At 40.5% G+C, this 25,800-nt stretch overlaps 1 protein-coding gene across 1 annotated transcript in view; it reads right to left on the reverse strand.

Moving 5' to 3' along the window:
- The window catches only part of LOC112302403 (putative adhesion G protein-coupled receptor F2P), a 38,002-nt gene extending 12,538 nt beyond the window's left edge, over window positions 1-25,464 (reverse strand). The window contains exons 1-7 of the mRNA XM_045192982.2: window positions 25,295-25,464; window positions 13,406-13,506; window positions 11,027-11,127; window positions 6,578-6,620; window positions 5,724-5,875; window positions 3,546-3,779; window positions 1,292-2,653 (exon numbers count right to left, since the gene is read on the reverse strand). Of these exons, the coding sequence (XP_045048917.2) occupies window positions 1,292-2,653; window positions 3,546-3,779; window positions 5,724-5,875; window positions 6,578-6,620; window positions 11,027-11,098 (1,863 nt within the window). The 5' untranslated portion in view covers window positions 11,099-11,127; window positions 13,406-13,506; window positions 25,295-25,464. The remainder of the gene's footprint in view (window positions 1-1,291; window positions 2,654-3,545; window positions 3,780-5,723; window positions 5,876-6,577; window positions 6,621-11,026; window positions 11,128-13,405; window positions 13,507-25,294) is intronic.
- Between the last annotated feature and the right edge of the window lie 336 nt (window positions 25,465-25,800).

Genomic DNA, 25,800 nt, shown 5'->3' on the forward strand with positions numbered 1-25,800 from the left:
GTAGCACTTGCCAATCTCTGTGGCTAAATACTTCCGCCATGGTTAATTTAAATCTAGCAACATCACTGGCCATAAAGTTAGGCAGAGATGGGCATAACATTATACAGTGTTTCCACCATACAGATACACTAGATTCAAATAACCTCGAGAGCAGAGTATACTGTGGACAAACAATTAGGAAGTGATAAGTTTTGAGGATATCTGACCTTTGTTTTTAATCTGATTTTCTACATAATTTAGTAATGTTTATGTTTACAACCAGCTTGCAAAATTCCTGAAAATATAGCACTCAACTGAGCAAGTGCAAACCAACTTCAGCACACTACTGCCAGGCCCCATGTCTGGCCTTCGCCCTATTGGAAAATAAAATTTTCCAATAACATGCATTCAGAAAAAAATATTTTAGAGGTCTTTAGAAAAATAAAAGCTTTCTTTCCAATTATTTGCTATTTACATATTTAACATTCAGTATAATAAACTTTGACTTATTTGGTATACTGTGACCAAAAAATATGAACAATAGAAAAATTCAATCAAGAAAGGAATTGTTGAATATTGAATACTATGTATCCATTAAAGAGACATATATATCCATAGTAATCTGGTAAAAATACTAGGGTGTATTTTTAAGTGAAAAAGTAAGTTGAAAAATACTACACATTGTTTTTAACCCCAATACTATATAAAAATGTATTTGTCTATTAAACATTTTTTAATTGACAGAGGTGGGAGAAGAGAGGAGAGGACAGGGGAAACCATCTTTAACACCACTCTATGTGACTTGTTTTATTAAAATAAAATGGTTTCCAAAGGTAACTAAAACTTCTAAATGGAATGAAATATAAATTCGCATATGTAAATACATCCAGTTACATACCTAGATTTTGGGGGAAATGGTATTGTTTAATCTCTAAACCAGTTAAAACTCAGCCTAGTTTTAGCTTACGTGTGATCTGTAGGGCATTTTAATACTTGCTGTTTTCCCGTTCACTGTTTTATTTCATTTTCCAAATACTCCTGTAAAATGGGAAGATCGTACCCATTTTTATAAATGAGAAAAATATGGCTTGGAAAAGTTAAGCAAATATCTCAGGAGAATGTTACACATTAGTAAATGATAGACTTGAAATTTGAATCCAGGCCGTTCTGGGACAAAAACTTTTTTCCTGACCCAATAGGCTATTCTAAATCCACTGTCCTTTATAAATAGATATGATGGCACAACCTCTTGATTACAAAACTTCTTTCTGAATTCCCTCCCTTGGACTTGGTCAGAAGCACCTGGACTTACCTGGAATGCATTGAGCAAGGAGAAGAGAATGTGGAAGACCAGGGAGGTATCGTCGATGACCGTGGCTATTCCGAATCCCCAGGTCAGGCCCAGCAGGGGTGTGAGGATGGCGATATTTTTACTGATTCTCACAATGGCTCTCACCTCCTGGAACATGGAACTGCCAATGGCAGGGCGCTGGGTTTTGGCAATCACCAATGTCACTGTGATCAGGTTTACTACCACGATGACCACAGCTGGGACCACAAAGGCCAGGAGGGCCTTGGTCCTGTCCCAGTTGAGCCAGCAGGCCTCGGGCCGTAGGTAGCCTTTGCCAGGCTCAGTGGCAGCGACTGTGATGACAGCAATGACCAAAGGACATCCATAGCCCACCGCAAAGAGAGATGCCACCAGGACTGACTTGGGCAGTGTATGGAAAACAATCAGGATTCCATAGAGGATAAGAAGGGCCTTAGCAAGCATCCAGAAAAACACAGAAAGGTAAAAGAAGTGAACAAAAAATGTTGCTGCCACACATCCGTTATGGTGTGCTGTTGGACCACTAAGAAAGGAAGCCACAATGAACCACACATCGGCCATCAGCAAGGTGGCCGCAATATTAGCAATACACAGATGGCGTAAGTAGGAGATTTCTGTCTTCGTCACTCGGCTCCAGACCAAGGCCTCAATGGATAAGCAAAGGATCAAGCTGCAGATTGAAATGCCCAGGCCTATGTACGTGATGTAAATCAGGATGGGACTCTCAAAGGTGTGGGGTGACATAAGAATGGAGAATGAGGTAAACATCTTGCTTGGTCTACATTTGCAAACAGCTTGCTGGGAGTTTTCTTGAATCATCTGACAGGCGTGCTGGTCCCATCTGCTCTCGAAGGAGTGCCAGCCAACACACAGTGTCCCCCGCCCCTCAGAATTCCTGATCTTTTCAAAAACCAGTGAGATTCTTTTAAGTTCCCTGGGCAAAATGACAGATAGGACAAGCCCATTCACAGTGTCCTTTTCCAAAAGACTGGCTTCTAAGATGGCTCCAAGAGTCGGAAATGCAATGCTGAGGAACTGAGAAGGGGAACGCACCTTCTGAACTTCATCTCTGCTGATCAACACCCTCCCAGTGACATTGTTGGGGGTGTCATTAACTCTCATTGAGAAAGTTAAATTCCTTCCATTGTTATCTCCAGATATGATGGTGCCCATAGTATGAATGAAGGCATCCGGTATGTCAATAGGATGTTTATTTATAAGTAGCCTTCTTGCAAAGGTATTGACCGAGTGTAGTAGCACGCAGCTGCTGTTTTTTTCAGGGATGAAGGTCCAGTTTGAGATGCTTTTGCTGTCAAGAATGTGGTTGGCCATGATGCTGTAACTCTGTCAATGAAGAACCAGCATTAGTCTGAGTCACTGTCTGAATCTGCCAGGACATTCAAGCTTCCCTTTTATAAAATGTGGTCCTTCAACCAGCAATATAGGCATCTCCTGGGAACCTCTTGAAGATGCAGAATCTCGGGCCCCACCCCAGAATCAGCATTTTAATGAAATCTCCAGGTGACTCACATGCTGCTCGAGTTTGGGTCTGAGGATGGAGCTGCAAGGGAGCTGCCCTCCCATTTATGCAAAGCCTCCTGTGAGACTGGCAAATGGGAAGCCTCCACCATGCTCATTTCGCTCATCAGTTCCACTTCACACCTGGGTGAAACTGGCAATTTGCTTACCCTGGTCAGAGCAGCCACCCACTAGATAATTAACATCTGTTAAATACCACTATAGAGGAATATACCAAATTGGAAACTGACCCTAGAGGCTGAACCCTCCTCTCCTCTTTACTGTCCTCTACTTTGAAGATCAAAAATAAAGGAAATGGGTCCAGTTCCATTTTACATTTCTGCAGGAGACATCTATGGCTATTTTCCTGGCATCCAGTTATTTTCCATTTTAGCAACCTGTTCTGACTCACAAATGAAAGCTTTTCTCTCTGTGGGACCTAGGATGGCTCTTAGAGGTTTGCAGTAGCCAAAATATACATTGGAAAAGCTTGCCTCAATGTCCAATCCAGCACCCACTAAGTGCTCTCTTTAAATGTTTGTTGATTGAATGTGTTCACTTTTTCCATTCATCTACTCATTTTTTTCAATAAAGATATATGTCAGCACTTACAAGGTATTTGAGATGTGGAAGTAAAAGACGTGGTCTACAACTAACAGGCGTTCCTTTCCCACACATCCCCCCCAAAATGTTCTCCCAAATACGTGAGGCCACCCACCTGCATCTTTGTTTCATCCACACTTGTCGGCAGCTCTGCCGTCGATATGTTGTGCAGGAGCTGCACGATGACGGCGATGTTGCCGGGGATCCGCGGAGAGCGCCGAATGTTCCTGATGACGCAGGACAAATCCTTCGGACACCTCCGCAACAGCTTATCTACAATGGCCTCGGATTTGGCATATTCATTTATTTTTACACTTGTTGGAAATGCTGTAAGTGTAGGTAGATCTTCCTAAGAAGCAGCAAAAAAAAAAAAAGTTTTTTATCATGTTACCTGTGTTTTAGATGTAAAAGTACCTTTACTGAAATATAGGACAGCCTTATTACACAACTGTGTATTGCACACTGCTTTTCTATTTTGCATTGTCCAAGTCACATCTGCTGTGGAACAACCTGCCCAGTACCGAGGTCTATGAACAGCGAATGGAAGTCCCAGCTAGCCAGGTGCCTAGCTCTGAACCCCCTACATCCAAATAGCATCTGTATCTTTGGCATACCACTTTGCACCACTTCTGTGTACACATACTGTGCACATAGATACATTTCTCATGCCATGTAAGCTTATTTCTTACTCTTCCTAAGGGGCAAAGCATGAGACATAAGTATGTTTCAAAAATAGAAATTCTGAACAGATTTGGATGAGTCAACAGGAACACTAAGAGAGAAAAAAGACTAAAAAAATAGTGACAGACATTTCACACAGGTTCAGGCTCTGGGTCCCACACGTTAAAGCAGGGTGGCCAACTATGGCCCCAGGTTGGCTGCCTGTTGTTTTATAAATAAAGCTTTATTGAGATTCAGCTTGCTCATTCATTGTAAGTATTATCTATGGCTGCTTTCCTGCTACAATGGCAGAGCTGAGTAGTTTCAACAGAGATCATAATACCCACAATGCCTAGAATATTTACTATCTGGCCCTTGATAGGAAAAAAAAATGCCAAACCTTGCTTTAGCGTGCCCCTTGCTCCAGCCTGCTGCTTGACAGAGGACAAGAAGTCCATGGCCTAGAGGTCATGCCTGCTCAGAACCCATGTCCCTGCTTCTAGACACCTGAATTTTCTACTCAACAACTGCAAGCCCATTTCTGGGGCCTCCCTAAGTCTGTGCTGCTAGGGAGTGACCAAATCACCAGTGTGCTCACCCATAGGCCCAAGAGGAGTCAAAGAGACACCTGTGTTCAGGCTTAGGGATGCGTGGCCTTGGCCTTCTGCTACCCTCGAGGTACAGGATAGAATTCTGGAATGGGAGACTGACAGAACCTATTTTATTTACCAGTTTATAGGCTTCATTTGAAGCATTTAAATAGGAGAGTATATATTTGTTCTGCATGTGTATCTTTGCACAGGTCCTTCAAATCAAGGGTGGGCAGCCTTTTGAAGTCCGGCAGGAGAACTTCAGGTATAGCACCCATTTTCTCCCCCTGGCTCTTCCCCAAAACAGGGGATGGGAAGGTTGCTAGGACACAAGAGATGCTACAGCACTGACTCCTCTGAATTAATCAGGAGCTGAACTTCAGAAAGATAAAGCCGCTGCTAGAAAAGGAGAAAAAGAAACAAAAGAAGAAGAAATAACATTTGACCTGATTTTATTTACTAGGATTTGATTTTTTTCCATATGTAACTACTTAAGTATATGTGAAACTATGTTCTTTGTTTGACAATGAAGTCCTTCCATCTATGTCAGCTCTATTCTCATGCTTTTCTGAGCTCAGAAGTCACCTGGAGATGGGGGTAAAATGCAGATTCAGACTCAGCAGGTCTGGGGTGGGGCTGCGTCTGAAGGTTCTCAGAGATGTCCTGTGCTGCTGGTCAGTGAAGGACACAATGGGTAGCCAGGCTCTGGGGCATCGAAGAGCTGAGAGTGGGAATGGAGAAGTAAGCTGTGATGATTCTAGACAGCTTTTCTAGCTCTGACCTAAATGATCAGGTTACTTTGTGTCACAACAGGTGTGGGAGACTGGAGCACAAATGTGTAGATGCCCGAAGTTAAGAATGCCATTCTAGGGTGGAGAGAGAGGACAGGTGGGTGTTTATGTATTTAGCCGCAAATGCCCCTACCTACTACCCTGCCTGGAGTTGTCCCCTCTCTTATTGGGTGCACTATGTATTGCTAATTTTTTTTTTTGTATTGCTAATTTGGCACTCTACTTTGCACGTGGGAGAAAACATATTGTTACCTCAAAGATGTTAAAGGCTGTAAGAGTCCGGCAGGTGTCAGTGATCTTGTACCATTTCTTCTGCCTGCACACAAACCCCACGTTTCCCGGGGTGTCAGGGGGGCAAGGTTGAGTGCAGTTGGAATTGTCCACACAGACACCGCTGCATGCACCTGGGAACATAAGAGGCGTCAGCGTCGGAAGGAGAGGTCTGGACTCTGGGCTGCACGGGCCAGTCACCAGGGTGTCAGCACTTGAAGGCGCACAAATCCTGCGGCTATTCGGTGTCTTCTTTGTAAAGCACAGGAAGATTGAAGTATATCAGTCATTGCCACGTATTTCAGTGACAAACTACTATTGTTTCCAACAATATCTTATCCTGAACTCAAATACAGAAAATAGATAAAAGTGCAACTGGCCCAGTGGAAGTGAGAGGGAAGAGCCCACAGTTCAGTCCACCAGGTCCCTGTCGCACCCCACAGGGACACCCTGAGCACCTCCTCAGTTTTCTAGATGAAGGGACAGTTTGGAAGCCATAGTACCTGATATTCTTCAAGAAACCCCCCAACGCTGGGGACCTTACAATGTATGTCATCAACGAGTTCTCACAGACCTGTGCTAGCCACAGTTCCAGTCTGAGTTGGCTCAATTGAAATGATTTATAACGAAGAACTGTCAGACCAGAGGAGAGCATGCTGGCAGGAGAGGGAAGCAGGAGTCAAAGGCACAATGTAATATGAGAAAAAGAAAGAGGGAGTCCCAATGCAAGCCATAAGGGAGTCCCGTCGGCTATGCCATAAGACAGGGCTGACGATGGACCTCTATTACAACAGATGGACAGTAAAATTTTCATTTCATTAGTAACTGCTACATACCACGTGTTCCAGCAGACACCTCCTCCTTGCTTTTTCTGGCAGCCTAGAGAGGGACAATCAAAATTCACATCAAAATCCACCAGTGATATTCCAGCCCATGGATTTACTTTAGTCATGGACCAACAGCCACATCTTATCGGCTATAATGCCAGGATGCCACCAAAAGCTTAGACCATGAAGCGTGTCCCACGACCACATGTGCCCGTCAGCCTGGACAGCTCTCTCCCCCACTGCTATTCAGTAGGAGCCCTCCTTCCACTCTGGTGGGGATGAACTGCTTTCTACCTAAGAAATACATTGTGAACAGAGGAGGATTCACTGGGAAGTAATGCAGGGTAAGCTTCAGAACCCACTGCTTGCATGGGCCCCTTCAAAGCATCTAGCAATGGGCTCATATGATCATATGTTCTATTATTTTTTAAGATTATTTATTTATTTATTTATTTATTTATAGACAGAGGGGAAGAGAGAGAAAGAGGGAGAGAAATATCAATGTGTGGTTGCCTCTCCCATGACCCTCATTGGGGACCTGGCCCAGAACCCAGGCATGTGCCCTGACTGGGAATTGAACCAGCGACCCTTCGGTTTGCAGGCTGGTGCTCAATCTACTGAGCCACACCAGCCAGGCCTGTTTTAGTAAATTTTCAAAAACAAAACTGTTTATCCACCATCTGTTCAGACCATTATTTTTGTCAGTTCAACTCCCCCTCCTTCACACACTCCCTCATTTGGGACAGCACCACGGAGGCTGCAGCTATTCGTGGAATCTGGACAAGCAGAAGCTGAGTTGCGGATACATTTAGCTTGGGTTTAATAGTGCTTACATAGTTTGCTGTCACTTCTGCATTACAACGAGGACATCAATACTTAAGTGGCACTGATTCCAGGAGTACTTACAACTAGTCACAGAAAAATACAGTTCTAAGTGCCCTGAAACCTCATAGGCCACATATGAAAGAAACTTGCTAAGAGGTTTCCCCAAATTTGACAACAATTCTACAGATTCGCATGGCATTACTAATAATGAATTGAGAAGCTGAAAGCAATTTTCCAAACTAGTATAATAAAATTAATCAGCAATGTTAGATGAACAATCTATTCTCTCTACAGAAAAAAAAAATTATAAAATTATTGACATACAAGTATGCAACCAGAAATCTAGCAACAAAAGTGTGGGTTTTCATTAATAAAAATGTTGTTATTTTATTGAATTGATTACAAAATAATGTTAAGCAATTGTTGAATGATTCTTTTTCTTATCTGAACTAAATATTCATTTTTCCCTAAATTTTGTGTTTATGATTTTGTATCCTTTTTTTTAAAGAGGGGTTCCCAGAAACCTGGCTTCCCGTTATCACAAGCCCTTTCCCACCTTTCCTGGTTAGAAGCCCTTCCTTCCCCGCCTGTCTGTAGGACGCTGAGAAGCAGTGTCACATTGTGGCCGAGGGGTGACTCTGGAAACAGAATGGCTGGGTTCAAGCCCCAGTATTGCCCCTTGACACCTGGAGAAAGCTCGTCTTTCTGAGCCTGTTTCCTCACCCATAAAGCCGGGTGGGAATTCTAGTACTATCATTCCATAATCTCGCCTCAGATGGTTTTTATGAAGAATACATGAGATCATGAATAAAAGACACTTGAACTGAGCCTGTGATTGTACGTGGTATTCAAGATTTAGCTATCATTATTATTCTCTGACAGTGGATTCACTGCATGTCTATGACACACAAAGCTCCAGTTTGCCTCCTCCAAGAAGTTTTGCCCAATCCGATTCAAAATGATACATCTTTTCTTCTTTGGCTCCTGTAAAATTTATTATCCATACCACCATATCACTCACTCAGTGTGTGGCATGTGCTCCCCTGACCTGCTGTCTCACTCTATAATCATTTTTACATATGCATGTTAGCTTCTCAACTGAAAGTTCCTTAACAACATGGATTGTGTATTGTGCTTCTTTATATCCCCCTAGGTAGCTACGTCAGTACATATACGTATATATACATATTTGTATGTATATACTGGCACATTTGTGTGTATGTGCACCCGTGTGTGGAATGTCAGTCTATATTTTCCTCCTTTGCACAAGAATTTTGCCCTCTAGTGGCTGGAAAGAGCCTTGGTACAATTACTCCAACTTGCATTCCTAGATCTCAGTCATTGGGGAGGAACTGGAAATTCAGTGACACAGCTCTGTGACTAACACTTGGAGTTTGTATTCCTTTTTTTCCCACAATCTTGTTTCTCTCTATGTTATCAAGATGAATCTTCTGTTTTCTCTACCAAATGAGAGTTTATGGAGAACCTGATTGAGCATTTGGGGTTTGTCACAAGTGAGGAAGGTATCTCTGACTCATGGAATACAACATCCTTCAAAATGCTGATGTAAGATGACTTTCTCATTTCACAATCAAGAGAACCAAGCTGTATCGTGTATATGGAAGAGGAAGGCCTTTCTCTAAACAAGAACACTGACATAATATTTTTGGAGTTCTGAAAGACCTTGCAGTCTCACCAGCCCAACCCTCTGATTTTACAGATAAGGAAGGTGAAGTCTTAGGCAGGTGAGGTGACTCGTACCAGGCCATGCAGGGCACTCCTCTTCGAGCTGGGACTAGAACTCAGCTCCCCTAACTCCTGCAACACTGCTCTTTCCACCAAGTCAACCCACAACCAAGTGGAGAAGGCAGAGGAGTGAGTATGGAAGTACAAGCATCTCAGGAAACCCCAAGCTCATCTTCAGAGGGCCATGGCCTCCAATACACCACAATAAAGATACGTAAGAATAGACAACTCTGAATAATGCTTGACACTTTAACAGACTGCCGTGAAGTCACATTACACTAATCAGATAAGTGGGCACACCGCCGTGGTATGCTCATTATAAGGTATTCTGGAAACTCTGCCTTCTTCAGTAAAGGACCTGACTCACTTCTTCCTCGCTAATCTGCCAAAGCACACCTATGTACAACTCCTGGTCATTTCGTATCTAGGGGGGCATCTGATAGGAGCTATGTTAGCTTCAGATACCAACAATCCTCAACCAAATACTGAAATAAATAAACAAACAAATAAACAAACAACCACTTCAAAACCTGCCACCGGCTAAACCTGCAGAGCTGCCTAGTGACTAGGCAGGTCAGGGAGGAGTAGCACCCAGAAGCTCAGCATCCACAACTTGCTTAGTAAAAACGAAAGGATGGCATGTCCAGGTAAGGTGACCCCAAATAATCAAGAAAGCGAAGCTAACCTCCAGTGCTCCGATTACTCTTCCAGTTCCGTCTTGTAGAAAAACGTGGAGGAGAAAATGAAGGAGGAAATAGTATCGTTGTGTGGGGTTGGGGTGCCACCCGAGAAAGGCCTTTCTGGAGGAATCTCTGTCTAATCTCTCCCAGAAACTAGGGACCAGCTCAGTGTTAGGGAGAAGGGGACTCATTGGGAAAAGTTCCACCCAAAGATAAACTACTTAGAGAGAAAAGTAAATATCACTTGGAAACTCTTAGAAAGAATTTCCAAAGCCATTCTTTCTTAAAGAGGCTCTTCTTAAAAAGGCACATATTAAAATGGAAAGATCAAGAAACTGAGAATTTGAAGACAGGTGTCCTGGGCTTGCCCTCTAGCTGAATAGGAATATGACCTCAACAAGTCACATCCCACACCATGGGCCTCAGCTTTCCCATTGATAAAAACAAGGGAGTTGGCTTCACCAGTTGATCTCGAAGCTTCCTTCCAGATCTTGTGGTCCAATAATAATACACTCTTTCTCTTTCCCTCTCTCTGATTCTCCACACCTTAATTTAAATAAGTAACTAATAGAGTGATTAAAATGATTTATATAGTATGAGGAAAAATATTCCAGAGAGAACCATAGCACTCACTGCCCCACAAAATGTACAAACAGTACATTGCAACAAACTCCATCCCAGTTAGACCTTGCCTAGCCACTGACTGTCTGAGATGCTCATTGCTCCTTCCAGCCCATCCATGGTGCTCACTGTCAGGCTTTGCAAAGGAGACACCATCTGGGATGGGACAATGCTTCATTGTGGCAGACCATTCCTAGGGCCTGCCCACACTAAATGCCATTAAATGTGTTCGTCCGTGTGACACCCTCACCACACCCACAGTTCCAAGTGCCCCTGAGGAAGTGGCACCACCCTAGTTATAGCAACTGAAAGCTTCATCATCAAAGCACATAGAAAGAAGAGTTTATCACCTTTAAATCATTTGAGCCTCATTTTGCATATCAGGAATATACAGAAAAAGTTGATGGGAAAATAAATTGCAGCTCTTGCTAAAATGGGTTTTGGTTACATGTAGTTGTCATTTTTTTCTTGCTGAACCATTCTACCACCGACTTCTCTGTCCATTTCAGCTTAGATAACATAGAGCTGGATTATAGTTACCGTTTGATGTCCCCACCATATCATCTCCCCACCTCCCTTCTCTTACCTGGCATAATGTCCTGCAGGACTCTGTGGGCAAAAGAAACACTAAGCAGCACAGCAAAAACATATGAGTCATTGTCTTCAACACAGTTGCCTTTCTTGCTTCTATAAAAATAAATGAAAAGACAAAAGGTTTCCAATCTGAAGATCTCAAAATTCCATGCCACTGCAGATTCAGCCAGCCTATGAGAGTGGGTTCTGTCCTTAGTGCTGTCTACTAAGAAGTCCCTGCTTCCAAGGTGGCCATCCTCCCTGTGGTCTCCCTTCCGTAGACTTCCCCAGGAAGCTGCATGTGAGCATCAGCTGGCACTGGGAGGCACAAGCATTTGCTGAGATAACCTCCAGCATCTTCTGTGGGCTTGCATGTGATGCCTCAAGGGGGAATCCCTCCAAGGGAAGCTACCTGCCCAGGTGTAATAAATAACAGCCCAGGTTCAGGGGATGGGAATGATGGCTCACTCTCTGGGTTAGGCAGGGCTGAGAAACGTGTGGGTGGCTCTGGTGAAATCTGAGTTGAAATTCCTATGTGCAGACTCAGCCTAGAAATATACTTGTAAGGAGAGTAAGTACCAGGCTCGGCCTATTATCCCTCATTCCCACCTAACCCTGGAGCTGTATTTTCTTAGATAGGTAGCAACTTATTTCTGCCAAAACTGACATCAAAATGTTGCCTTGTCACCTAGAACAGTGCTGGACATGTGGCGGGTACACAGTGCATTCAATAAAGGAAGAAGAAAGGAGGAGGAGGGGGAAGGTGGTTGGGAAGAGCTGGCAATTTGCATCAGGTCTATGCTCTATAGAGGAATTATGTAAGTTTAATATTTCAATCCTAAACTTTAATTAGTTTAATATTTTTTATCCTGAGTGAGATCCCCTTTGAAAGGCATTGCTTTGTTGTCAGATAGAATGATTTGGAAGGCTTGGATGTCACCAACAAAGTTCAGGCGCTTTGCAATGGTTGATATTTGCTATTTGACCATTTTTAGCCAAGAGGGAATAGTCTTGATCCCAACCATGCATAATTCTATAGCAAACAATGACATTATTTTAAAAATTAGGCAAAGTGTATTTTTAAATCATGGCTCTTGAATTGAAATACTTGCCTAGCAGAAAATCCACTGAAATCCAATGATTATTTAAAATATTTTGTGTTATCTGTTTCAGCTTATTATCAACACAGCTTTCTGAAGGTCTATAGTTCTTTAAGCAAAGGGATTACTTTGTTGATGAGCACTTTTAAAGAATTTAGTAGCAACCCAGATGGTCACACAATTTTAAGTAAATTGCAGTCGTGTTTGCCTCCTTTATTCCAATCTAAGTCATTCAATGAATGGAAATTCCAGGATGCAAATCATGAATGTGACTTATCAGAATCATCACCAAAGCAGTTACTGGGTAAAATCATCAAAAATGGAAACAATTGAAACTGATGAATTTGTTGACACAATTCTCATGAAATATGAGTGTGATTCCATGTTTTCTGAATTGCATTGACTAATATATTAAAATTTCCATCATACACAACGCTCTTCCTCTTAACTAAAACAAATCTTTAAAAAGTGATTTAGGGAAAGATTCAATAGAACAAATACTCATGGAGTTAGCAGTAGTCAGTCCAATACTCGATAGATACATTTTTCAAAAAATGGAGGAGGAATTGAATGATTATTTAAGGTTGATGAATCAACATGAAAACCATTCTGTTTGCTTAAGATGTTTAAGATGTATTGAAAACGTTTTATTATATTGTCATTTTGTTTTAAATTGTATGTATAGTGAAATTTTCATTTTTATCAATATGCTTTTTGATTATTACAAAAATTATGTCTCCCTGTATGATAAAATAAGCACTTTATGTTTTATGTGGTAATGACCTTCACTAGATTTTGTGGAATGGCCTGTTTTGATAGTTATGCTGCTACCCAGAATTTTCTGATACCTTTTTTACAATCCAGGTCTACTTTTTCATAGAATAACTGGGATCACAATTCTAAATACTATCTTTCCCCAAGTTTCAGCAACAGTGTGACTCTAATTTTTAGTGCAAATTTAACTTTTTTTTCAATTTTTTAACTAGAAGGAATGTTTTCTAAGGTTTCCTTTGGATTTTGCTTATAAAACTGATTGCTCTTTAAATAAAGTGGTGTATTTTAATCTGAACTTAAATAGAACCATTTTTCATCCAGATATGTTCATATTAATCTTTTTTCACATTAGCTCTTTTTTTACTTCCATGACAGAGGAACATTTAGATGAAGCAAAAGGACATAATGGCAAAATAGTAGCACAGATCTGACGTTCTGACCACTCACTCTCCCCACACCCCCCAGAGCCTTTGTCCCCATTTCGGTTTGAAAAGCCATAGGTCCCTAATGGTTCATACCTTCTTTCCCAGGTCGGCCCAGACCTTTCTGAAATGCAGGGGTAGCTGGAGTATAACTCCTCCCTCTCAAACGAATGTTTGAAATGTTGGTTCCATGTAGCCTAGGCCAAAACATTCATTAGAGACATTCACTTCAGAAAAAGCTCATTTTTCAAAAACATACAACTTAAAAAAATCTGTCACCTCTGGTAATTCACACCAAAGAAGAAAGAGAAGGAGGAGCAAGATTAGGAAGAGGAGGAGGAAAAGGAGAAGGAGAAGAGAAGAGGAGGAAGAAGAAGAAAAGGAAGAGAAATAATTATATCAGCACTGAAATTTTGCAAAGTAAAATATGCCAAATACAAAGTGTTGGATTTTTTTTAAATTAAGAATTGCTTCACTCCCTCCCTTATAAGAGAAAAATGGAAGATCAAAGTGTGCAATGATCAGATTGCAAAGAGATATCTCCAACCATCTAACCTAGAATGGTTTTCCATTCTCTGTTACCTGCTTTCCAAATCCAAAAAAGGTGGTTAAGATGTTCACTGATGTGTTTGTTCAGCAGAGAGAAAATGAGCCCCTCATGTCCAAGCAATGTCTTAACAGCTAGAAATTAAATAAGGGTGACTTCTTCTCTGTCTCCTTACCACCTCAGAGAGTCACAGTGTGATGGGGCTACTGAGGCACTGCCAATGGGTTGGGAACTTGGATGGGACTTGCTCCCTAGCAACCCACAGGCCCTCAGACTCAAAGCTCGTGTAACAGATGTGACAGGAAATATTCCAAAGTTCCAGATGCCACAAAATGATTCTCATCTTTGTACACAATTTAAATTCAAAGTATGTCTTCTACCTCCATGTCGAATTCCCCCACCCAAAACCTCATCATTGCCTGGCAACTGGCACAACTCACTAGCAAAAGACAAAACTGGCGGAAAGAAAACATGAGCAGAATGTGTTCTCTGTATGGCTCCATCAGAAAAGCATTTGCTTAATTTAAATACACATTTACCCACATAAATGCTAGAGACCAGAGCAATTGGGGGGAGGGGGTGATTCTGGAAAAAAAACAAACAACTAAAAAGAAACTCTACAACTTGAACTCTTCGATATTAATTAGAACGAAATTATTGACTTAGCAATCACAGCATTCACAAACAAAGGCAAACAAAACTCCAGACAGAACTTCATCAGCCACCCATGAGCACCTCAATCACCAGCTTTTTCAGCTGACAGTCTGAGGCTACCACTTGCATGATTAGGTTTTGTAATGAATTCCTGAGGCTCTAAGTGAGATCCACAAAATGCTAACAGAGTTCCCAGACAGACTGTGGGAATACACATCGGATGATCTCAGGGGTGAAAGATCTATTATTTAACCATCCCACTGGTTCCCCTCTAGTCAATGACCAGTCCCATCCTTTCTGCCTGAATGCAGACACTATGGAAGGAAAGAGAATATAACAAATAATTATTGTTTGTTTACTATGTGTCTGGCACTATGTCCACATTAGCTCTTTTGATGCCATCAAGTAATTCTGTGCAACTGAAGTCATTTCCACAATGTTCTAAAATAAAGGGGTAAAAGTTGATCTCACAGGTACTAAATGGCACATTTGTGATCTGAACCCAGGTTTGTGACTTTTTTCATTATGTTATGTGGTTTTTCTAAAATAAGAAAGAGCTGATTTTTGTATGGAGTTAATTCTTTCACAACTATTCACATGTAACTTTTACCTCGACATCACACAATTTTATGAGGTAGGCAGAGAAATTATCATTTTCCTTTTCTTATCAAAGAGGAAATTGTCCAGATAGTAAGTGGCTTTCCAAAGGTTACAACCCAAGTTATTGGAGGAACCCAACTCTCTTTGGGCCCCTGATCCCTTTTTAAACTACATCGTTGCACCCCTGTCCTTCTTCCTGTACTCACTGGAAATGTGAAAGGGCAGATCACGATCTCTAACCAAACCTATCTACCTGTCCTCTATCTATCTATCTATCTATCTATCTATCTATCTATCTATCTATCCACCCATCCATCCATCTATCCATACCCTAACCCAGAGACTGAGAGAGACAAAGAGTGGGGTAGGTGAAGGAGGGACAGAGAGAGATATCCAGGTTTAAATGACCTTAAAGAAATTTACATGCTAAATAGAATAGCTTTCAGAATTCCTTCTGTTTTTATCCTGGGTCATCTCCCATGCTGCGTCCAGATACTCAGGGTCTCAGTCTAGAATCGTTTGGCTCCAGTCTAGAATAATTTTTTTGGACAAAGCTCTTTTGAAGCAATCTTTCCCATACCAAGGGTCTCCTTTCTTGGATCTTTCAGAACTCCTGTGTGCCAAGAAGGAAGAGTTAACTAATCTGATAAGCTATCAGTCATGTGAACATGAACACTGTTTTTATTTTTTTTATTTTAGTCATTTCAGGTAAGTGTACATTTTAAGAAGGATTTTCTAGAGGTAACCTCTCCAGCAGCAGAAAGTTAGGCACTGACCTATGTCAGTAGGCTGAATTCTTGGGAGCAAGTGTGATTCTCCAAACCACATCCACAGAGCTACCTACCCATATGTTTAAATAAATCCCCATTTTTCTATAGAAGCCCAGTTTTTTAAAATATGAACTCATTTTCATTGGTTCCCCTGAGCCTTGGTCAGTTTCTCTAAATCTCTTTGGAATTGGATACTTTCTTCTTTTGCATGCAGGTTTCCAGCAATGATGAGTGAAGGTGATTCCTTACACCTGGGAGGTAAATTGTAAATGGGACTGAGCAAGCACATGTGGCATCTACGTCAGACACTTGGCAAAGGTGTGCCCGAGAACCTCGTGAGTCACCACAAAACCAAGAGAGAATCTAATCTGACAGTCAAAGGCTTCCAGGGTAAATTTAAAAGACTGTAGTGGTATACAGTATTTGGAAATGAACTCTAAGTATGCAGGTAAACCCAAATGATTGCAACACTACACAAGTTTTGGGACTCTGTCACACAGAAATCTGCAAGTACAGAAGAAAAGCATGGCATGTAGGCTCTATGATAGTAGTTGCATATAAAGTAGCTAAAATATTAATAGGGAAAAAAATAGATGTCAAACAATAACCAAATGGATGGTAAAGTAAGATAAATCTATATTAAAATTACACAAACATTAAAACAACATGTATGAAGAGCTTTGATAACATATCAATATGAGGTAGTAGTATATTATAATTTTATAATATTAACGGGAACAACAGTCATTAAGATGCTCTGTAAAATATACAATAGCCATTGAAAAAACATCAGTGGGATTTCTCAGTTAAGATGTTTCCCTGGAAATGAACCATAGAATAGCTCGCCCAACACTAACAAAATATTGAAAACCAGCAAAAACCTCACTAACTGCAATAAAATGAGAAAAAAATGTGATTTAAGGGAATAACTTCAAAACTGCTAAAGGAAAGAAAGTGACAATTTTGAACTAGAGTAGCCTGTAGAAGTAGGGCCCATCTCCTAACCCTTACTCTCCTTTTCTCTTTACCCTTTTAGCCAAATGACAGAAGAAAATTTCAGAAACCCCACTAGTACCCAGAAATCTAAAGCAAAGAAAAATATGGTAATTCTTTTGTTTTTCCTCTTTTAACTAGACAATTTTTTAATTGGGTGTTGGCGACACACTGTAAATGGGGAAGGGAACAGGGACTGACTCTCTGGGATGGAAATAAAGACTCCAGTGTGATCCCGAGTCAGGGAAACAATCCAGAGATCAAGGACATCTTCTATCAGCATAGGCCACCCAGAAAAATGGAGTCCTTTCTGGTACAGGACACTTAACAAAGTCTCAGTAACAGAGCTGAGCCTACCTCTGGCTTTCAGTAGGGTTCTTCCAAAGAAAGTCGCCAGCAGGTTAGGGAGAGCAGGGGGAATTGGGACATGGGGGGTAGTGTCCTCTCTTTTCCCTCCCTCAGTGGTCACCATCCACACTGACTGCTCTCCTCGGCTATGGTTCCTTTTCGGCATTCTGTCTTCCAGGCTACAGTGTGCCCCAGGATCCAGTGACTCCCTCCTCTTGTCTCTTGAGGTCTAGGAACAGATTCTTGCTAATCCCCTGGCTCCCCATCATCTCCTGTTGGTTCCCTTAGCCTCCTTGCACCTCTGTGCAGAATCTCTCCATTAACTTCTTTTCAGTGTATTCTTTTCAGCTAAATTCTTTTCAGGTAAATCCTTTTGCAAGTGCTGGCTATTTCTAGTGGAGAGCTCACCTAAAACACTAGGAATAAGGCTGCCGCTCAGTAATTTTTCCTCCTACTATTCCCTTAGACTGAAAAAAAGTGAATACAGCACAAAATACCCAGACCTCTAACCAAACCATCATGGCAAAATCTAATGCAGTGTCATATAGAGAGAGGGGAAGGACAAGAAGTCACTCGCTGCGTATCAGAGCAAGGTAAGCATGAGCAAGATAAAAAGAAATGCCTTGCACCACTGCAAACATATCTTGGAGAAATGTTTTTTAAGAAAAGCACAAAAGAGCAGAGCTTATGAAAGATGGCCAAAACTGCAACATAAAACACTGTATCACAGACACATGCAATCAGTTCAAGTCACAGAACAAGTTAATATAGAATTTTTATCACACATGTGCTTCAAGAAGAAATGATAAAAATAACCGATTGAGATAAAACCTCAAAGATCAAAATAACATTATGAATTCATAAATTAGAAAATTTAAGCAGCAGAAGAGGCAACGAGGAAAATTTCAATAAAGAAAAGACTCGAGTTAATCAAGCAGAAATGGTGATAAGAAAGGAAAAGAGCATGAAGTGGAGAGAAGGTAATATTAAGGGAAGACAGAGGAAGATAATCCAAAGCAAGGACAGCTGTAGCCCCTGAAGAAGAGTACCCATCAAGTGTAAGCAAAATTACAAATTGTGTTCAGATATAATGCAAGTGTATGTCCATGAGATGTAGAAGAGAGAGAAGATTAATGGGCAAGTGAAATGAAACAGTTAAAAACTAAGGGGTGAAAGGAAAATGGAAAAAATATGAAGGTGCTAAAACCCCATCTTTCTAGAAGGGAATAAATCCATACCGCCTCAAATTAACAGGGATTCTTTTTTTAATTGCTGCCTCCAATATCAATGTATCTCATAAATTTTCTTGTAAGCATTAGAAACATCTAGAAAATAATGGATCTAGAGTTTATTGGGAAGGGGAAAAATCTTAGATGTTCAAACATGTCTTAAGTTTCATTGTTTTTTCCCCACTTAATTAAGTGTTTATTTCCCACTTAAATAAAATTATATTTATTCACTTTTATTAAAAATAACAAATATAGAATAATTAATTATTTATAACTCTGTGTCTTCTGCTTTTCTTTATAGCTATTAATCAATCTATCATGTCTTTATGTATAAGCACACATACACAGAAAAATACCTGGAATAATATTTAATCAGTAGCAATGGTCATTTCTAGGTATCAAAATTGGAGATGATTTCTTTTTCTTTTATGTTTAAAATTTTCTTCTCTCTTTTAATTATTTTACAATAAGCATGTATTATTTCTACCAAAACAAAAACATGGTTTAAAAAGGAGGCAGTGGGTAAGAAATACAATTGAACCACATATATTAACAGTTGGTAATTCTGGAAGTGGAAATATAGATGATAAATTATTGTCATATTTATACTTGAGGTTTTTCTAATGTCTAAATACAATTTTTGATAATAAAACATAAATAAAAACACTGGAAAGGCATCAAAATTTTAGCAATTACCAAAAAGGATAAAATATTTTTTCATGTTCTTTATCATCTATTTTTCTACAAATAATGAGATTTACAATTGGAAAAAATAAACTTTTTTGATATTGAGTGGAGAGCATGTAATAAGATCTGTGTTCTTCCCCCAATTCTGTCATGATCCTTTTTATAACATTCAGCACTTCAGAAAACTATGGCAAACAGTGATAAACTCTCCCTAAGGGGGGTTGGGGAAATGTCACCAATAAGGTGACATTTGGTGGACCTTGCCAGGGGGCAGAGAAAAAGCTAGTTCAAGCAGAGAAACAGCAGGTCTAAAGCAGGGAGTGTGGAAAAGCCAGGCGTGTTCAGGGATGACTGAGGTCACAAGTGGGAGTATCAAGTGTGTGATGGGAAGGTGCCATTGGTAACTCATCAGCTAAAGGTACGCTAATGCCACAGTGAGGCCAGTTCTGTGCCACAGTAAAGCAACGGGATTCTTCCATGGAAAATAAGGACCTGTCAAGTGACAGCATCCAATTTCACTTCAGAAAGATTACTCTGCCAACAGTGCCCCGGGAGGTCAGAAGGTCGAGACAAGAGCCAGGAAACCAGTGAAGAGGCCATTCCTCATCCAGCTGATCGACAACGAAGTCCAGAACCACAGAAATGGCAGGGGGGTGGGTTCAGAAGTTCTCAGATAACCAAATGAGTCAGAGAAAGGAGTAAGACTAGAATACTATAAAAGGCTGGGTTTAGACGAGTAAGCCAAAGTTTAGGGAAGAAAGCATATGAGGAAATGTAGCAGAGAAAAGGATGATGTTGATTATACTAGACTAAGCATCTAGGAGAATTTGGATAATATTAATTAAGAGAGGAAATACAGAATAAGTAAGACTCAAAATGAACAGAAATAAATGAGATAGTCGAGCTGATATTTACGTTGCATTTAGCTGGAACAATTTGTGTCAAGATTTATGTATTTCCATTAATGCAAATTTTCTCCTGAAGCACTTCTACCATTGTTCAGATTTCAATGGACTTCAGCATTTTTTTTACCATTAAAACCATCCCATTATCCCTAACTGATAACCGTGGGACACATCAGGCTGTAATGCTTATTACTTTTGCAAAAGTATCATTTACGTGGGAGAAGACTCAGAAGCGAAAGAGCCCAGCATCAAAAAGTACACAGTAGCTGTAAGGTAACTGTTATAAGATAAAAATATTGACAGCTCATCACATGAGCATGATTTCTGACACGTGGGTGTCTATACTATTTATGTAGTATGAATCCTCAATTATGCTCACTGATGAGTGATCATTTGTTTTCTCTTTGCAAAGTGAGAATATTAAAGTAAGAAATTTTAAGTGGCATCTTTCCTCTGATCAGCACAGCAGTAAAAGGATGAAAAATGTGGACTTCTGACTCAGCACTTTAATAATCATACTGAAATATGAATAGTTATTCAACCAGAGATACTTTTAATTAGATGGTAAATTGGAGTTTCAGATTACTTTTGAAATGATACGATATGATATTTTATGATATTTTTGTGAACTTTATCTCATTTGACATTTGGTATTCTCTCTCATTTATATTACACATATGACAATAATTATTCATAATTCATATATATGAGAGAGCCATGACTAATTATTTGCCAGTGTAAACAGAAAGAGAAAATACCCCACAAGTTGATCTTCAAAAATATAAAACAATATAAAAACAAGGAACTATCTAACTCAAACCTGAAAGGATAGTTTCATCAGTTAATTAAAAAAAGACCTCTTGTCCTTTAGTGCCTTACATTTCACATTCTTTCTTGTATTTCCTACTTGTCTCCGTATTCACTTTAGTTCTTGCTGGGTTGTGTCCTTTCAAAGTTCTTTTAATGAAGGTTTCTGAGTAGCAAACTCTCTTAATGTTTGAGTATCAGAAAATATTAATTTACTCTCATTCTCTACGTTAAATGAATGAGTGAATGGCCAAAGCATTGATGTTTCTATTCAAAAAGCAATTTCTTTACAATTTGGTTCTTGGGCAGGAAGGGACTTTCGCACCAACTAAGTTTTGAAGTGGTTTTCAAGACAGAAGACTCCAGAAAGAGAACTGCAGCCAAGGAGAACTAGGACGCATGGGGCTCTAGCAAAAAGGACAGGCATCTCAGAGGCACAGCCAGCATTTGGGAGGGAAGCTGGCCTTCTGGATCAATCACCTGAGGAAGAATCGGTACTGAAAGCCTATAGTCAGGACAAGTATGCAAAGACCATGATGATGATGTGCAGCCGTCACATTCAGCAGTCGTGAAAACAGAGTAACTGTTTTTTGCCCTATAACCAAATTAAATTTGCCCTGGAGCCCTTATTTGAGTCGATGGAAATTTTCCCCATGTACATTAAACTCATCAACTGTCAGTTTAAATTAGGTCTCTTTTGATCAAGTCAGCATTTCCTCATTCTTTTTCTCCTCCTTTCTCCCCAGGGATGGTGATATTCTGACAACAGCTTCAGGAGAGAGTCATGTGAACATAAGCCTCCCCCTATGCTGGCTTCTGCTGGGCTTTGGGTCTCAGTACTTGGCCCTGCTTTGCCCACACTGAAACATCTGTGCCCCACTCCTCTCTCTACCTCCCAGGTCCACAGAGACCACACCAATTCTTTATTGTCTCAGTAAGCAAAGACTGCCCTGGGCAGACCCAGTTTTGGCCACTTCCCAGGGCCTGGAAAACTCCTCATGCATCTTCACGCATTCTTCTTCCTCTCTCCTCCTGCTCTGATTCCTTTAAAAATCACCCAAAATACCCAGTTCTTGCTACAGGAAGCCCAGTTCTCTTTCCCGGACTAGCTAGAAACATGTCACCATTCATTTTTGCATCAGCTTATACATCTTCTGCTTTTCGGCACCAAAACCATTCTTCCAAAGAAGAGACTCCATGGTCATCGGCAACTCAATGCCCCTAGAGATGACAGGACCTCTGTGGGAGAATCACGGTGCAAGGAAGACAGGAAAGCTGAGGTCTGTGGGGATAGGGACTATCACAAAAGGTCTCTATGCCTAAGCTTGCACTGAAGTGGCAGTGTCGCTGTCTTCCAACTACAAGAGAACTTGAAACTGCTTAAGGCCCTCAGAATTCTTGCCAGACCCTTGGCAAAAGCCCACCTCTTCAGAGACAAAGCTGAGATAGAATTTTCTGCAGGACAGTTTAAGGGGGTGGGCAGTGACTCAGAGCCTACTAACTGATGTAGAGAATTTCCTTTTAGACATAGGAAATTTTAAAGACCAGATGTGTTATCATGTAACATGCATACCTGCTACAATGGGAGCCTTAGGCCTAGGGGTGACCTTCCTTAATGGTAGTTATTAATATATATTATTTAATGCATAGCAACTTGTAAGGTCCACTTTGCTAGGGACAGCATTTTAATTTTTGTGATTAAATATTGGTATATTTAATTTGCATTTTGCTATACAAAACTTTCAAACTGAGAAAGAATAATTCTCCATCATTCCATCGTTTTAAAAGGCATAGTTTGGAACATCACTATAGTAAGAAATAACGGCTTTAGCTTATCAATAGCCAGGCGTTCTCAAATTTAGCAGTTCAGAACTCAATTTGCATTTCTGTTGGAGGAATATACTGGATACTTTATTATTATTATTATTATTATTAGTAGTAGTAGTAGTAGTAGTAGTAGTAGTAGTAGTATTTATTTTGTCTAGCTGTCATCTCAGCCCATCCACACTGATCTGGAAAATGCTTACCTGCCCTTTTTACTGTGCCTGCCGCCATTCTGAATGGCGTGCTTGTCTTTGCTGCCTTCTTTAAGAGTCGGCAGCTGATCCAAGCTGGGCTCCCAGTCCCCCACAAGCATCGTCAAACTTGAACAAAAAAGGGATCCTCTCTCTTTTAGAGAAGCTGAAGAAGACAGAATCCCCGTAACAGCAATTTCCAACTTTGATTGCACATTAGGATCCCCAGAGGAGCTTTTTAAAAAATTACCAGCCTGGCCCCTACGCCAGGCCCACTGAGTCAGCTTTTCTGGTGGTAAGGCTTCAGACACTACGATTTTCCCCCAAAAACTTTGTATTTTGAATAACTTCATTACTACTGAGAAGTGGAAAGCAGAGAACAGTGGAGACCTATATACCTCTTCACATAGACCGTACTAATCATTAACATTCAGGGATGAACAGGCTCTTTACAAAAACTCCCCAGGTGGTGTTAGCACACAATTGAAAACAGCCTCAGGTGATAACAATGTGGAATGGAGCCCGCCTGACTGCGGGGAGTAGCACAGCCAGGACAAAAGGGGGCAGATGCCCCAAGGACAAGGATACAAAGTGAGTCCTGTTGACTCACAGGACCCCGTATTTCTTACCCTGACATCATTATAATTAAACCACATTTGGGGCTTAAAGTATGTGACTTAGGAGATTGTTCATTAAAATCAAAAGTTTCAGGAATGATATGCAGAAGCAACAAGGTTTGACAGCCTAACCCTTAAATAAAAATGAACATGGGAATCATTGGCTTGAGAGATGGAAATTATATTGAGAACCATATCTTTTCAACAGAGTCCATAAGTTTCCAAGATAATGGGATTAAAGAGCATGAGACAAGATGCTAAGCTACGGTTTTGTGGAAGTAGCTACTGTGTTCTAAAACAGGCCATTTTTCCACTGATGCATTAAGGCAAACCCTGTACAACACAGGTGCAGTACCTAAGGGGGAGGGGAGGGGTCTGCCCCAGTGGCAATAAGTGTTTTTATCAATGACATGGTTTAGAAAGAGCAGAACATGCTGATTATAATTTGCAGACTGATTTTTAGTTGGTTCTATTTTTTTAGCCATATTTACAAATATTCTCTATAGACCCTACACTCCATTATTGCCAGGCTCAGCGCAAAAGAATTCCACCCCCAACCCTTGCACCTCTGCAACCAAGTCCAGTTTTGGAAAGACCAAGCTGTCATCAGGCTTGGAGCTGTCCACTGTTCTCATTATCTTTGGATAAGAGTCTGGTTTCTGCTCACAAATTTTCATTCGTTTTGCAAAAAGACAATGATGCTGTAACTCTATATCATGAAAATACTGTAGAAAAGAGATTTGGGGCTTGGTGATCTTAGGGTACAGTCCCTGAAAACATAAAATACTAGTTTTATAGTCATAAAATACAAGACTTACAGTCTTTTAAGGCTAATCATTTGTCCAGCTACAAATAGCTGAAATCATTTATCTGAGCCGCAAATAAGTCAATTTTCCCAAACTCTAAGAATCTGAATGAACTTTGAAAGAGGAAATTCAATAAACCAAAAATAATGTGAGATTAATTCAAGCCTCCCTCTTTATCTGTAACTTTAGAAAGTAAAACATATTGTGTTAAAATTCAAAGGATAAAAGTTTTTTAAGCAAAACTGAACTTTCAAAATTTATACTCAACAAGTACTGACAAAGAATCCTTCATAAAAAGGGAGAAATAGAGTTAGGTACCAATTACAAAAATACTTTCAGGAATGACATGAAAACCAATGGAAATATAGACATTTGGCCACTCTCTCCCCAAGTACAAAGAATGACACAATACAGACAAGCTTATGAACCAAGAGAAATCTCTCCAAAGTTTACATTTATCTTGAGAAAGACTGGTCTGTGAAAAATAACATCTAGGGTCAAGGATTTTTAATGCCGTAAGTTGTTGAAAGTACAGGATTTTTTTGTGAAGGTATAAAAATATTCCTCTGTTTTCTAGGAGATTTTAAACCTGGTTATGTCTTGATAATAAGTCAAAATTGTAAATAAAACACTACAAAGTTTATGAGGAAAAATATTTTTTAAAAAGTTCATTAGCCTCAGTATTTGCCCATCACTTTTAGATTGTCAGCAAAAGAAAATTCCTTCAAAAGTTCAAATGGCCTGGCCTCTGATATTTGGATGGGATCAGAGGAACAACAATAATAGATTAAAATAAAAAATACTTTAATACTAGACTCATGCTCTTATTGAATTATGTAGTGTGCCTCCAAGTTAACAAATTATTTTTTAACATATACTCATTTCATATGTCTTTAAACCCCAAATTACAAAGCCTCGCAACTGTGGAATCGTAATTTGCTGGTGATTTCTGAAATTCCTCTCCACAGAAAGTCACTGAAGGAGGAGAAGGATGTGGGGCTACTCACTGTGCCTAGCCAACAAGAAGTCACAAGCAAATGTGCCCCGATCCCTGGCAGCCGAGACAAGAGCTGGCGTCAGAAGCTTTCCTTCACCATATCGTGCCACAAATCAGCAGGCCGGGTTCCTATATCGCTGTCAACGTAGCCCTGAATGGCAGATTCCCAGGCAGAGGCAGCCAACCCCACCAGCAGGGGCCCTGCAGCCTGACAGACCAGTTCTGCATGGAAGAAGCTCCTGGAATGGGAGGGGCACAGTTGGGGAGAAGGGATGAGTCACACCCTGGGTGATAAACAGACACACAAAGAGCAAAGGCTTCCCCTTTTTTGGCAAGGGATCCAGGACTCTGGTGGTGGCACGGGATCTGTGGTGCTTGGCCATGGCTATTAACATCCATACGAATCTGCCTGGATGTAAAAACGGGACATGGAAAACACCCCTGATGATGTTTGGAGTTCTGCCTTTGTCTGGTTTTCGGGTCATTGGGATTATGGTAGTATGGTTCTCTGTTTTC

Source organism: Desmodus rotundus, chromosome 11 (genome assembly GCF_022682495.2).
Source record: "Desmodus rotundus isolate HL8 chromosome 11, HLdesRot8A.1, whole genome shotgun sequence".
Classification (NCBI taxonomy): Eukaryota; Metazoa; Chordata; class Mammalia; order Chiroptera; family Phyllostomidae; genus Desmodus; species Desmodus rotundus.